At 37.7% G+C, this 15,645-nt stretch overlaps 1 protein-coding gene across 3 annotated transcripts in view; it reads right to left on the reverse strand.

The window, feature by feature from the left end:
- Positions 1-12,990: 12,990 nt before the first annotated feature.
- The window catches only part of LOC124511284 (UPF0547 protein C16orf87), a 34,602-nt gene continuing 31,947 nt past the window's right edge, over positions 12,991-15,645 (reverse strand). For 2 of the 3 annotated variants that reach the window (XM_047078342.1, XM_047078340.1), the window contains one exon: positions 12,991-14,319. In XM_047078342.1, coding sequence (XP_046934298.1) covers positions 14,201-14,319 — 119 coding nt within the window. In that variant the 3' untranslated portion in view covers positions 12,991-14,200. Of the gene's footprint in view, positions 15,598-15,645 lie in introns of all 3 variants that reach the window. The other variant, XM_047078341.1, reaches the window with a different exon arrangement.

Genomic DNA, 15,645 nt, shown 5'->3' on the forward strand with positions numbered 1-15,645 from the left:
AAGGGCGGAACAGATAAAGGAGAGATTAAGAGGTAAAAACCTACAGTTATAAAATAAATTAGTCATGGAGATAAAAGCACAGCATAGGGAATTTAGTTAATAAATAATACCGTTATAACATTATGGTAAGAGATGGTGACTACACTTACTGTGGTGAGCACTGAGTAATGTATAGAACTGTCAAATCAATGTTGTATATCTGAAACATGACATTGTATCTTAATTATATTTCAATAAAAATTAAACAGGCATTTCATGAAAAAAAATTAAAACATGTCCATCAAGGACACTATCAAGAAAGTAAAAAGACAAAAAAAAGTAAAAAGATAATCTATACGATGAGAAGAAATATTTGCCGATCACCTATCTGATACAGGTTTAATATGCAGAAGATATAAAGAACTCCTACAACAAAAACACAACCCAGTTTGAAATGTGCAAAGGAGTTGAATGGACATTTTTCCAAAGATATGAAAATGGTTAATATGCACATGAAGATCTTCAGCATCATCAGTGGATAGGCAGATGCAAATAAAAACTACAATGAGATACCACTACTAGGATAGCTATAATAATAATAAAAAAACAGGTCCTGAAGGGAAGATGGCGGCGTAGGAGGACACTGGGCTCACCGCGCGTCCTGCTGATCACTTAGATTCCACCTACACCTGCCTAAATAACCCAGAAAACCGCCAGAGGATTAGCAGAATGGAGTCACCAGACCCAAGAGCAGACGAGAGGCCCACGGAAGAGGGTAGGAAGGGCGGCGAGGCGGTGCGCACTCCACGGACTGGCGGGAGGGAGCCGGGCGGAGGGGCGGCTCGCCGGCCAAGCAGAGCCCCTGAGTCCGGCTTGCAAAAGTGGAGGGGCCTGACGGACTGTGTTCCGACAGCAAGCGCGACTTAGCGTCTGGGAGGTCATAAGTTAACAGCTCTGCTCGGAAAGCGGGAAGGCTGGAGGACAAAGGGAGGGAGAGCTGTGGAGCCCCCGGAAGACAGAGCTCAGTTTGGTGGGGAACAAAGGCGCTCGCCAGTGCCATCTCCCCCGCCCATCCCCCAGCCAAAATCCCAAAGGGAACCGGTTCCTGCCAGGGAAATTGCTCACTCCGCGCAAACACCCAACTCTGTGCTTCTACGGAGCCAAACCTCTGGCAGCGGAACTGACTCCCTCCGGCTGCCACAGGGCCCCGCCTGAAGTGGATCACCTAAGGAGAAGCGAGCTAAGCCTGCCCCTCCTGCCCCCGTGCACCTTGCCTACCCACCCCAGCTAATACGCCAGATCCCCAGCACCACAAGCCTGGCAGTGTGCAAGTAGCCCAGACGGGCCACGCCACCCCACAGTGAATCCCGCCCCTAGGAGAGGGGAAGAGAAGGCACACACCAGTCTGACTGTGGCCCCAGCGGTGGGCTGGGGGTAGACATCAGGACTGACTGCGGCCCCGCCCACCAACTCCAGTTATACACCACAGCACAGGGGAAGTGCCCTGCAGGTCCTCACCACACCAGGGACTATCCAAAATGACCAAGCGGAAGAATTCCCCTCAGAAGAATCTCCAGGAAATAACAACAGCTAATGAGCTGATCAAAAAGGATTTAAATAATATAACAGAAAGAGAATTTAGAATAATAGTCATAAAATTAATCGCTGGGCTTGAAAACAGTATACAGGACAGCAGAGAATCTCTTGCTACAGAGATCAAGGGACTAAGGAACAGTCACGAGGAGCTGAAAAACGCTTTAAATGAAATGCAAAACAAAATGCAAACCACCACGGCTCGGATGGAAGAGGCAGAGGAGAGAATAGGTGAACTAGAAGATAAAGTTATGGAAAAAGAGGAAGCTGAGAAAAAGAGAGATAAAAAAATCCAGGAGTATGAGGGGAAAATTAGAGAACTAAGTGATACACTAAAAAGAAATAATATACGCATAATTGGTATCCCAGAGGAGGAAGAGAGAGGGAAAGGTGCTGAAGGGGTACTTGAAGAAATAATAGCTGAGAACTTCCCTGAACTGGGGAAGGAAAAAGGCATTGAAATCCAAGAGGCACAGAGAACTCCCTTCAGACGTAACTTGAATCGATCTTCTGCACGACATATCATAGTGAAACTGGCAAAATACAAGGATAAAGAGAAAATTCTGAAAGCAGCAAGGGGTAAACGTGCCCTCACACATAAAGGGAGACCTATAAGACTCGTGACTGATCTCTCTTTTGAAACTTGGCAGGCCAGAAAGAATTGGCACGAGATTTTCAGGGTGCTAGACAGAAAAAATATGCAGCCGAGAATCCTTTATCCAGCAAGTCTGTCATTTAGAATAGAAGGAGAGATAAAGGTCTTCCCAAACAAACAAAAACTGAAGGAATTTGTCACCACTAAACCAGTCCTACAAGAGATCCTAAGGGGGACCCTGTGAGACAAAGTACCAGAGACATCACTACAAGCATAAAACATGCAGACATCACAATGACTCTAAACCCGTATCTTTCTATAATAACACTGAATGTAAATGGATTAAATGCGCCAACCAAAAGACATAGGGTATCAGAATGGATAAAAAAACAAGACCCATCTATTTGCTGTCTACAAGAGACTCATTTTAGACCTGAGGACACCTTTAGATTCAGAGTGAGGGGATGGAGAACTATTTATCATGCTACTGGAAGTCAAAAGAAAGCTGGAGTAGCCATACTTATATCAGACAAACTAGACTTTAAATTAAAGGCTGTAACAAGAGATGAAGAAGGACATTATATAATAGTCACAGGGTCTATCCATCAGGAAGAGCTAACAAATATAAATGTCTATGCGCCGAATACCGGAGCCCCCAAATATATAAAACAATTACTCATAAACAGAAGCAACCTTATTGATAAGAATGTGGTAATTGCAGGGGACTTTAACACCCCACTTACAGAAATGGCTAGATCATCTAGACACACGGTCAATAAAGAAACAAGGGCCCTGAATGAGACATTGGATCAGATGGACTTGACAGATATATTTAGAACTCTGCATCCCAAAGCAACAGAATATACTTTCTTCTCGAGTGCACATGGAACATTCTCCAAGATAGATCATATACTGGGTCACAAAACAGCCCTTCATAAGTTTACAAGAATTGAAATTATACCATGCATACTTTCAGACCACAATGCTATGAAGCTTGAAATCAACCACAGGAAAAAGTCTGGAAAATCTCCAAAAGCATGGAGGTTAAAGAACACCCTACTAACGAATGAGTGGGTCAACCAGGCAATTAGAGAAGAAATTAAAAAATATATGGAAACAAACGAAAATGAAAATACAACAATCCAAATGCTTTGGGACGCAGCGAAGGCAGTCCTGAGAGGAAAATACATTGCAATCCAGGCCTATCTCAAGAAACAAGAAAAATCCCAAATACAAAATCTAACAGCACACCTAAAGGAAATAGAAGCAGAACAGCAAAGGCAGCCTAAACCCAGCAGAAGAAGAGAAATAATAAAGATCAGAGCAGAAATAAACAATATAGAATCTAAAAAAACTGTAGAGCAGATCAACGAAACCAAGAGTTGGTTTTTTGAAAAAAATAAACAAAATTGACAAACCGCTAGCCAGGCTTCTCAAAAAGAAAAGGGAGATGACCCAAATAGATAAAATCATGAATGAAAATGGAATTATTACAACCAATCCCTCAGAGATACAAACAATTATCAGGGAATACTATGAAAAATTATATGCCAACAAATTGGACAACCTGGAAGAAATGGACAAATTCCTGAACACCCACACGCTTCCAAAACTCAATCAGGAGGAAAGAGAAAGCTTGAACAGACCCATAACCAGCGAAGAAATTGAATCGGTTATCAAAAATCTCCCAACAAATAAGAGTCCAGGACCAGATGGCTTCCCAGGGGAGTTCTACCAGACGTTTAAAGCAGAGATAATACCTATCCTTCTCAAGCTATTCCAAGAAATAGAAAGGGAAGGAAAACTTCCAGACTCATTCTATGAAGCCAGTATTACTTTGATTCCTAAACCAGACAGAGACCCAGTAAAAAAAGTGAACTACAGGCCAATATCCCTGATGAATATGGATGCAAAAATTCTCAATAAGATACTAGCAAATCGAATTCAACAGCATATAAAAAGAATTATTCACCATGATCAAGTGGGATTCATTCCTGGGATGCAGGGCTGGTTCAACATTCGCAAATCAATCAACGTGATACATCACATTAACAAAAAAAAAGAGAAGAACCATATGATCCTGTCAATCGATGCAGAAAAGGCCTTTGACAAAATCCAGCACCCTTTCTTAATAAAAACCCTTGAGAAAGTCGGGATAGAAGGAACATACTTAAACATCATAAAAGCCATTTATGAAAAGCCCACAGCTAACATCATCCTCAACGGGGAAAAACTGAGAGCTTTTTCCCTGAGATCAGGAACACGATAGGGGTGCCCACTCTCACTGCTGTTGTTTCACATAGTGCTGGAAGTTCTAGCATCAGCAATCAGACAACAAAAGGAAATCAAAGGCATCAAAATTGGCAAAGATGAAGTCAAGCTTTCGCTTTTTGCAGATGACATGATATTATACATGGAAAATCCGATAGACTCCACCAAAAGTCTGCTAGAACTGATACATGAATTCAGCAAAGTTGCAGGATACAAAATCAATGTACAGAAATCAGTTGCATTCTTATACACTAACAACGAAGCCACAGAAAGACAAATAAAGAAACTGATCCCATTCACAATTGCACCAAGAAGCATAAAATACCTAGGAATAAATCTAACCAAAGATGTAAAGGATCTGTATGCTGAAAACTATAGAAAACTTATGAAGGTAATTGAAGAAGATTTAAAGAAATGGAAAGACATTCCCTGATCATGGATTGGAAAAATAAATATTGTCAAAATGTCAATACTACCCAAAGCTATCTACACATTCAATGCAATCCCAATCAAAATTGCACCAGCATTCTTCTCGAAACTAGAACAAGCAATCCTAAAATTCATATGGAACCACAAAAGGCCCCGAATAGCCAAAGGAATCTTGAAGAAGAAGACCAAAGCAGGAGGCATCACAATCCCAGACTTCAGCCTCCACTACAAAGCTGTAATCATCAAGACAGCATGGTATTGGCACAAAAACAGACACACAGACCAATGGAATAGAATAGAAACCCCAGAACTAGACCCACAAACGTATGGCCAACTCATCTTTGACAAAGCAGGAAAGAACATCCAATGGAAAAAAGACAGCCTCTTTAACAAATGGTGCTGGGAGAACTGGACAGCAACATGCAGAAGGTTGAAACTAGACCACTTTCTCACACCATTTACAAAAATAAACTCAAAATGGATAAAGGACCTGAATGTGAGACAGGAAACCATCAAAACCTTAGAGGAGAAAGCAGGAAAAGACCTCTCTGACCTCAGCCGTAGCAATCTCTTACTCGACACATCCCCAAAGGCAAGGGAATTAAAAGCAAAAGTGAATTACTGGGACCTTATGAAGATAAAAAGCTTCTGCACAGCAAAGGAAACAACCAACAAAACTAAAAGGCAACCAACGGAATGGGAAAAGATATTTGCAAATGACACATCGGACAAAGGGCTAGTATCTAAAATCTATAAAGAGCTCACCAAACTCCACACCCGAAAAACAATTAACCCAGTGAAGAAATGGGCAGAAAACATGAATAGACACTTCTCTAAAGAAGACATCCAGATGGCCAACAGGCACATGAAAAGATGTTCAGCGTCGCTCCTTATCAGGGAAATACAAATCAAAACCACACTCAGGTATCACCTCACGCCAGTCAGAGTGGCCAAAACGAACAAATCGGGAGACTATAGATGCTGGAGAGGATGTGGAGAAACGGGAACCCTCTTGCACTGTTGGTGGGAATGCAAATTGGTGCAGCCGCTCTGGAAAGCAGTGTGGAGGTTCCTCAGAAAATTAAAAATAGACCTACCCTATGACCCAGCAATAGCACTGCTAGGAATTTATCCAAGGGATACAGGAGTACTGATGCATAGGGGCACTTGTACCCCAATGTTCACAGCAGCACTGTCAACAATAGCCAAATGATGGAAAGAGCCTAAATGTCCATCAACTGATGAATGGATAAAGAAATTGTGGTTTATATACACAATGGAATACTACGTGGCAATGAGAAAAAATGAAATATGGCCTTTTGTAGCAACGTGGATGGAACTGGAGAGTGTGATGCTAAGTGAAATAAGCCATAAAGAGAAAGACAGATACCATATGGTTTCACTCTTATGTGGATCCTGAGAAACTTAACAGGAACCCATGGGGGAGGGGAAGGAAAAAAAAAAAAAAAAAGAGGTTAGAGTGGGAGAGAGCCAAAGCATAAGAGACTGTTAAAAACTGAGAACAAACTGAGGGTTGATGGGGGGTGGGAGGGAGGGGAGGGTGGGTGATGGGTATTGAGGAGGGCACCTTTTGAGATGAGCACTGGGTGTTGTATGGAAACCAATTTGTCAATAAATTTCATATATATATAAAAAAAACAAAAACAAACAAAAACAAACAAAAAAACAAGTGTTGGCAAGGATGTAGAGAAATTGCTGAATTATGTACATTGCTGGTGAGAATGTAAACTGGAAAATAGTTTACCACTATGGAAAATAGTTCCTCAAAAAGCTAAATATAAAATTACCATATGATCCAACAATTCCACCCCTAGGTTTATAACCAAAGGAACTGAAAGAGGGACTCCAACATAAACTTGTATGTCAGTGGAACCAAAGGATCTATCAACAAATGAATGGATAAATGAAAATGTAGTATACACATAAAATGGAGTATTATTCATCCATAAAAAGTAATGAAGTTTTGATATAGGATACAACATGGATGTCTTGAAAAAATCGTGCCAAGTGAAATAAGCTGGAGAAAAGAAGGACAAATATTATATGATTCCACTCATATGAAATATCTAGAATAAGCAAATTTGGAGAAAGTAGATTAAAGCTTACCATGGGCTAGGGAAAGGGGGAATGGTAAGCTATTGCCTAATAGTTACAGAGCTTTTATTTGGGGTGACAAAAGTTTTACAATGATTGCCACTGTGAATGTAGTGCCCCTAAATTGTACACTTAAAAATGGTTAAAATAGGGGTGCCTGTGTGGCTCAGTTGGTTAAGCATCTGACTCTTGACTTCAGTTTGTGTCATGATCTCACGGTTGTGAGATTGAGCTCCATGTTGGGCTCTGCAGTTAACATGCAGAACCTGCTTGATATTCTCTTTCTCTCTCTCCCTCTCTGCCCCTCCCCTGCTCTCACTCTCTCAAACATAAACTTAAAAATAGTTAAAATGGAAATTTTGTTATGCCTGTTTTGCCACAATTTCTTATCATAACATACCAAAGGTGTACTTTGGGTGAATTGTATGGTATGCGAATTTTATCTCAAAATATATTTTAAAATTATCAGGACCTCTGCATCCCTGTGGAAAGTGTTTTTATTTCCCAGCTTGAAGACCACTGCCATAGCACATACTGTCACCAAAGAGAACACTCGGATTAGAGATGCAGCATCATATAGCTACTATTTTGCAAAGCATATTGGAGGGCAACAATTCTGGCCATTACTCAAAGATTACAACTTATGAGTATGCTAACATATAAAATAACACTCTAGAATGTGAATCATGAGTTGTTATATAATAGAGACTGTAGACTGGAGAATAAGTCTTTTTACCACATTCAAAAATTACTATTTTCTTAAAGAAAAATTGGAAAGTGGTTCCTGAATCTATTATACTTTAGCTACATTTATCCACACATATGTAGTATTTCTTATTTATGGAGGGAGTCCAGTTAACTCAACATTATCTTCATAAAGTTCCAAAGTAAAGAACTCTATGAGACATAGGAAGAACTCTAAGACATATTGTAGGTAGTGACATATGATCTTGTTTGTTGTTGTTAAGAGAGAGAGCATGTACACAAGCAGGGGAGGAGAGAGAAAATCCCACGCTGGGCGTGGAGCCTGACATGGGACTTGATCTCATGACTAAGATCATAACCTGAGCTAAAACCAAGAGTCAAACACTTAATCGACTGAGCCACCCAGGTGCACCTGATCTTATTTGAACTGAAACAAAACAAAACAAAACAAAAAACAACTGTGAGGCTCCAATTCTAAGGCAAATAAGAGTAAGGATACACCTGCCTCTCCCACTGAATATAACTTTAAATCCTGGAAAGAATGCATGGAGCATATCCTGAAGACTCTGAAATATAAATGCTAGTAGCAGACAAATTAGGAAAGCAGACCCAAATTCTAAATTCCACAGAAATGGCAAAGACTTTATAATCCTCTAGTTACTGCCTAGCTTGGAGCCAAAGGCAGTCTGAATGTGAACTTCCATGGAAGTATGCACCAAATGCACACAAAAGAAGCCAACAGAAGCCCTCCCCTTCTGATCTCAAGAGTGGGAAACTCCTAAAGGTCAGAGAGGGTGGGTCATGTCTTTTTTTTCTCCCCCTTGTTTTCTCCCTTTTTCATCACTCCAGGTCCCAGATGATATACCACAGCAACCACACCTGGTAAGGCACTTAAATCTCAGAGCATTCAGAGTAAATGGATCCCTTCTCTTGCACCATGAGTTATGATCCCAAGTGTGGGTAAATCCCCATTGCTTTTCTTCCCTGCCTTGTTACCTTTTCACCACAGATGCAGTCCCCGGAAGTGTACAGCAGAAGGAAGAAACTAAAGCCTCAGCTTTTTAGATGAAAGACTGAGAAGGGAGGTTCTAATGAGCCAGAAAGTGTCAAGACTGTAAAAAATAGGAAAATGAAGAGTGTGATCCCAGAGTTGTGATTTATTGGGCTTACCTCTGAGCTGTGTATGCAATGGATCTGACCCTAAATAACACAGCACAAGTTTTGAGAAGGGAGTTACACAGTAGAACTAGGTCTGACTTGCCAGAGTAGTACACATGCAGAACTGATCTAAATAGTACTGCAATCACTTAGAAACTGAACGGATACTGGAACCAGAGGTTCCATCAAAATGTGCAGCCTGAACCACTTGGCTGACTACTGTTCTTAGTTACCCAGAGATTCATATACAGTATTTGAAATATCAAAGATAAAGTCCAATATTACTTACAACACAAAGAACTAAGAAAACTTCAACTCAAAAATCAACAGAAACCAATTATGACAGGACACAAATTTTAGAATAACTGGAGAAAAGATGTTAAGGCAGCTATTATAATCATACGCTAAAGGCGATCATTTTTTTTTTCTTTTGGGAAGAGAGTGCACGCACCAGTGCGTAGAGGGAATTCTAAGCAGGCTCCACAACGCGGGGCTCAATCTCATTACCCAGAAATCACAAACTGAGCCAAAATCAAGAGTCAGTCACTCAACTGACTGAGCCACCCAGGCGCCCCAAAGTGAACATTTTTGAAACAAATGAAAAGATAGAAAGTTTCAGAAAGGGAATATAAAATCTAAAGAAAAGCCAAATGGCAATTATAGAAATAAAAAATTACAAAAATAAAAATAAATTCACTGGATGAACTAAGCAGACTGGAGATAAAAGGGGAGTCAGTAAACTTGACTATCCAAAACTATCCAATTGGAAACTATCCAATCCAAACAGAGCAGTAAAAAATGAAAAAAATAAATGAAGGGAGCCCTTGGGATCTGTGAGACAATACCAAAAAGTCTAAAATCTTTGGAGTCTCAGTCAGAGTTTGAGAAAGGAGGTAGAACAGCAAAAATATCTGAATAGCTAAGAATTTTATGTATTTGATGAAAGATATGTACTTACACATTCAAGAAGCTCACAAAACCTCACACAGAAAATAAAAAGCCAGAAAAAGCCATACCCAGACATATCATAATCAAACTGATAAAAAGGACAAAAAGTGCTGAAAGCAGCCAAAAAATAATAATGCTTTAAAAGGATGAAAAATTATTTGAATGGCTGCATATTTCTTGTAAGCCATGGAGGCCAGAAGGAAGTGAGGGAGTTTTTAATGTGCTCTAAGAACTGTCAGCCTAGGGCACCTGGGTGGCTCAGTTGGTTAAGCGTCCAACTTTGATTCAGGTCATGATCTCACAGTTCATGAGTTTAAGCCCCGTGGTGGGCTCTGTGTTGACAGCTCAGAGCCTGGAGCCTGCTTTGGATTCTGTGTCTCCCTCTCTCTGCTCCTCCTGCACTCATGCCCTCTCTCCCTCTCTCTCTCAAAAATAAAAATAAACTTAATGGGGCGCCTAGGTGGCTCAGTCGGTTGAGTGTCCGACTTCGGCTCAGGTCATGATCTCACAGCTGGTGAGTTCGAGCACCGTGTCAGGCTCCGTGCTGACAGCTCAGAGCGTGGAGCCTGTTTCAGATTCTGTGCCTCCCTCTCTTTCTCTGCCCCAACCCACTTGCATTTTGTCTCTCTCTCTAAAATAAATAAACATTAAAAAATAAAAATAAAAATAAAAAATAAAAGTAAACTAAGAAAAAAGGAATAATAAAAAAATAATCAAAATCAATGTGACCCACTATATTAACATTCTGAAGGGAAAAATAAGTTTTCTAAAGGAAAAATCATCAGTTTACATGGAAAAAACCATCTGACAAAATTCAACAAATGTTCAAAATAAGAACTCTCAGCCAATAAGAAGGGAATTTCCTCAATTTAATAAGGGGCATTCTACAGCACAAAACCTATGGCAAACACCATACTTAATGGTGTAAGACTGAGTATGTTTTCCCCAGGACTAGAATCAAGGCAAGTATCTTCCTCTCTCACCATTCTTTTTCAATATTGTACTGAGGTCCTTGCCAGTGTAATAAGGCAAAGAAATAAAAAGCACACTGAAAAAACATTAAGGGGGAGGGGAATGACACTCTTAATGGTAAGAGGATAAAAGATTCCTTAATAATACAAAGGAAAATGTTTGTGATAAAAAGAATTATTCCAGTCTAGCATAGAGTCTATTATGTACCTCATACTTTTCGTTCCAGAGAGTTTGCTTTGTAGGTTATGATACTCATTATTATTATAGTTGTAATCCTTGAGCAATGAACACTAATAAACTAAGTGGATTAAAACAGCACAAAAGAGGGGCGCCTGGGTGGCTCAGTACCTTAACTGTCTGACTCTTGATTTCAGTTCAGGTTGTGATCTACACTGACAGCATGGACTCTGCTTGGAATTCACTCTCCCTCTCTCTACCCCTCCCCTGCTTGTGCTCCTCTCTCTCAAAATAAATAAATAAAACATTAAAAAAACCCAGCACATAAGAACGACTAGAAAAAGTAAAATAAATATATATATGTGTACATGCATATATAGATACATATACCCAAATATAAAAACAAGGCTTAGAAAAACAGGAATCAAAGATGAAAAAAAGGAAACCCAACTACATTTGTACAAAAAATTTAAAAATTCTATCCACAGCTTATTTTTGTATGCAGAATCAAACAAATTTGATTAATATTTTCATATGAAGTACATGAGAGCTTAATTTCTCCAAATTTAAAGGATAAACATATGCATGTTGAATGTAAAAATTATCAAAAAGAGGTAAAAAGTTTTGCAGTTAGAATTAGAGAATCAAATGCAATTACCATAGTTCAGAAAGTCAAACACTTTTCAATTTGAATTCTTATCTCAGAAAAAACACGTACATATTACTTTTAGCAAACACCACAAATGTCATCACATATTGAGCATTATTTTTTAAAGTACTTTTGAAGTTTCAAAAAGTATGCATTTATTCTGGCTAAACTTTTAAGTCATTTATAATTTTATATTTTATGTCATCATGATGTAAACTGTCTCAAGCTGTTTGATCATTTCCATTGATTGGTACAGAAGAAATAATTTGCAGGATTTCCTTAAATAACTTACATTAAGTACAACCGAAGGCTTCTCTGCCCATAAAAATGTAAGAAGTGTTGTTTAAAAAAAAAATTAAATCTCAAAAATTTAAGTGTCCTTCCCCCCCACCCCCCAATGAAAACACTCTGGAATACAATGGGATTGGGTGGGGGAGGTAAACATACAAATTTGTATAGTTTAACCTAACAACTCCCAAATACCTTGTATTTAATTTTGTTCACATTTAAGAATGAACATATCTTCAATGGACCTAATCTAATTATGGAATCATTTTAGGGCATTCTGAATAATCACATCACTTACAGATATTAGAGCAGAATAAATTTTGGATTATATAATTAAATTACTACAATTATGTTCTTAGGATATCTGCTGATAATAAAGGCTTCTTAAACACCAATAACAACTAATATATTCTGAGGCCATTACAACATTTTTAGACAAATTCAGCTTTATAATGAGATAGATTATAAACATATCAGAGAATACAATTTTTAGAGAAATTTTTTAAATAGGTTACATCACAAATAGGAGAAGCTTAATTTGTCCCTCTGCCAAAGAACTTTTTAAATAAGACAATGATTTAACCTTATGAGCATCTGAAATAAATTATCTCTTTACATGGCAAGTTCCAGCCTAGTCACCAGTCTCCACCCTTATTGTATACATGACTATTTTAACATGACTTTCCTCTAAGGTCTCCAGCTTTAAATGGATAGATTCTGACATCAATAATTCTTTAAAGAGATGCCTACTCCATAAGCTTTTCTCCCTTTTTCTGAGGACATACATATACTCACAAGCATTTTAGATATTATTTTTTTGGTCAAATTAAAAAGTTTTCTTATATTTCAAAGATAAAATCACATTAGCATGCTTGGGAATAAACTTTATTACTAGAGCTTTAAAATGCATACAAGATAATTGTAGTAGTACCTGCAGGTAAATAGGGGGATTGAGGGTAAAGGAATTCTTAGAAAATTCTTAGAATAATTCTGCATCCTACCTAGAGTACCTCTTAAGCTCCCTCTGCTGGCTACCATTTAAATGAAATAGGAAAAAATGTGAATCTTTTTTTCTTTTGGGAGGTGATGGGAGATGCAGGATGAAGCTGCCAATGCTACTATTGAAACTGAGAGGGAAATTCTCTTCAAGTTAAATCTGGCTGATGACTACCTTCACTAATAGGGCTTCTGGACTTCTAAACAGATTTGGCCACTGGGGTGGGAGAGGGAGGTACCTGAAATAAGGGAAGTTATGGTCAAATTTGAATGTTAAATTGATATGCAAAAATGCAAAAGCATCTAGTATAAAATAAATCAGCTATAAACAGTTATCATTTATGACTAGAAAAACTAAGAACTTAAATATAGTTCACAACTTCATAGAGCACAAACTTATACCACACTATTAATCTATTAGTTTCAATATTAAGGTTTATTTTTTTTCCAGAGTGAGGTTAAGTAACAATTTAAATAATTATCAGGATGTATAAATGAACATCCATTCAGATAAAACATTACTGCTTAAAAGTGGCTAAGAAATATTTTGTATGTAATAAATATATCTTATGTTTAGGTTAACAGGCACCATCTTGAGAGCAGAAAAGGTTTTTTTTTAAACCAATAAATAAATTACATTCAAGAAAACAAGATGTTTATATCTGAAGTATGATATATCCTTAAATGTTTTTCTTCATATAGCACCCAAACTTCCCAAATGTCTAGAAAGTATCTCCCAAAATATAACTCATACCTTAAGTCATAAAAATAAAGGCCAAGAAAAAAATCAAGACAAAATTTACAGTTTATATTCTTAATTCCCCATTCAATAAAATATCAATTGCCAATTTATTAAAAGTAAATGAACTGTATATATGCAATCTGTTAGTGCTGAAAATCTGAAATATATATTTTTAAAAGTCACTCTTTTTCCAAGTACTTAAAATATTGCATCTCTGGTGGCAAACCTGAAAACTAACAAGCGTTTTATTTCCCTAGTTTTCATTCTTCCACTCCCACCCCCTACCCCTTTACCCTTTTAACAGCCATCCATTGTTTTTGTTTGTTTTTGTTTTTGGTAAATATACTTACTTATATCCCAAACACAAAACACTGACAATACTCCTTGGTAAACAAGGAAATCCCAGAACAGTCCAAGCCTACAGCTTTGCTCCCAAAGTGTGGCACAGGCTAAATGACAAGGGGAAAAAAAACAATCAATGGCCCTTATTGATGCAGTCAGAATGCTCCTGAGAGTCCACAACTGTTTGAGAATTTGCTGATGTAATCCTGAAGAAAGTTTCAACACATTGTGCAGACAAATATCAGAGAATAAGTCTTTGATTGATAATTTTTCTATTTATTTCTGCCAAGGCGACTGAAAACACGAAAGCCTTTTCATCAGAGAGGTTAGCATAGATGTCAATTTCCTTTTCCTGTTTCTCTGTTAAAAGAAAAAGAGAAAGCTTAATATAAAGGCAGTAAATTCAGTAATTAAAAAAATACTTAAAGCTTTTAAGTATTTCTTTAGATGATAATAAACACTATAATACTAACACTGTATATTAAATGTTATATAGTATCATGCTACTAAACTGAAAATTTTTAGAAATTACACAAAGGAGTTACTGAAATGCCATGAACTAAATGGAAACTGTATATATTTCTATACACACTGTTCATGTATCTACATCATTTCTGTAAAAACCTCAAGTATTTCTTTCTCTTCACTAGGATGAGTGCTCACTGTCCCAATCAAAATAAATTTCCTCATCCTAAAGATGTTGTTCCCTTCTGAACACCAACAGTACCTTCATGAATATATTAACTTCTTCAAGAAATAAGAATAACCTACATTTAATTCTAATTTCACCCTCCTGATTACAAATGTAACCCAAGTTCATGGTAGAAAGTTGAAATAAAAATAACCTATATATTATCTCCTGAGCCAGCTAAAATCACAATAAATATCTTTGTGCACATTCTGCCAAATTCTTTTTTTGGGGTCTTCTAAGATTCTATTTTTGTCTGGTTTTTTTTTGTTTACTTGTTTTATTTTGGCTTTTTTAAGCAAAGTTAAACACATACATAAGTTTAGACTCAAATCACTTTTATAAAACTTATCACAAAAAACAGAAGTCCTCCTCCCCACATGTACATTTTTCACTCTCCAAATGCAACTATTTTTTTTCTCAGTTGTTTCTTTTTGTTTTTGCCTCTCTAAGCAACATTTTTATATGATGCTACTTCGTGGTTTTAGGCATTATTAATTGACCTTCCACCAGAGAAAGTTAGAATTCAGTTATATCACAATTTTGATGAGACCAATATTCAATGTTTATATTATTCTAACTATGTAAATGATTTCACTTTTACTGCACATTGTTTTTTTTCCCTGAAGAGATTCTCTTTTTCCATCTGGTTAATTTTCATTACTAATTGAACCCAAACTCTCTCCAAGTTGTATAGATCTTTCAGGATGTTTACACGTTAGGCATTATATCAATTTTATCTTCTTGAAGAAGTCTCTCCAAGTCTTCTGCTCCAATCTGAAATGGTTGCTTTCTGGACCTGCTACACAATTAATTATCATTGAGATCTCTCTTCAACATCATGCTGGATATAACCATCTTTCTCTCGAGTTGGACTCTGTGTCCTGGATGCCAGGACATTTTCTTGGTTTACTTCTTCCTTTTGATGCCATGTATCTTGCAGTAGCTTCCTGAGAAAGGGGAGTACAGGTAGCAAAAATTTTGAGACTCTGAATGTT

The sequence above is a fragment of the Lynx rufus genome, unplaced genomic scaffold, assembly GCF_022079265.1.
Source record: "Lynx rufus isolate CCGP_SWC_20201006 ecotype Redwood Valley unplaced genomic scaffold, mLynRuf1.p SCAF_16, whole genome shotgun sequence".
NCBI classification, from domain to species: Eukaryota; Metazoa; Chordata; class Mammalia; order Carnivora; family Felidae; genus Lynx; species Lynx rufus.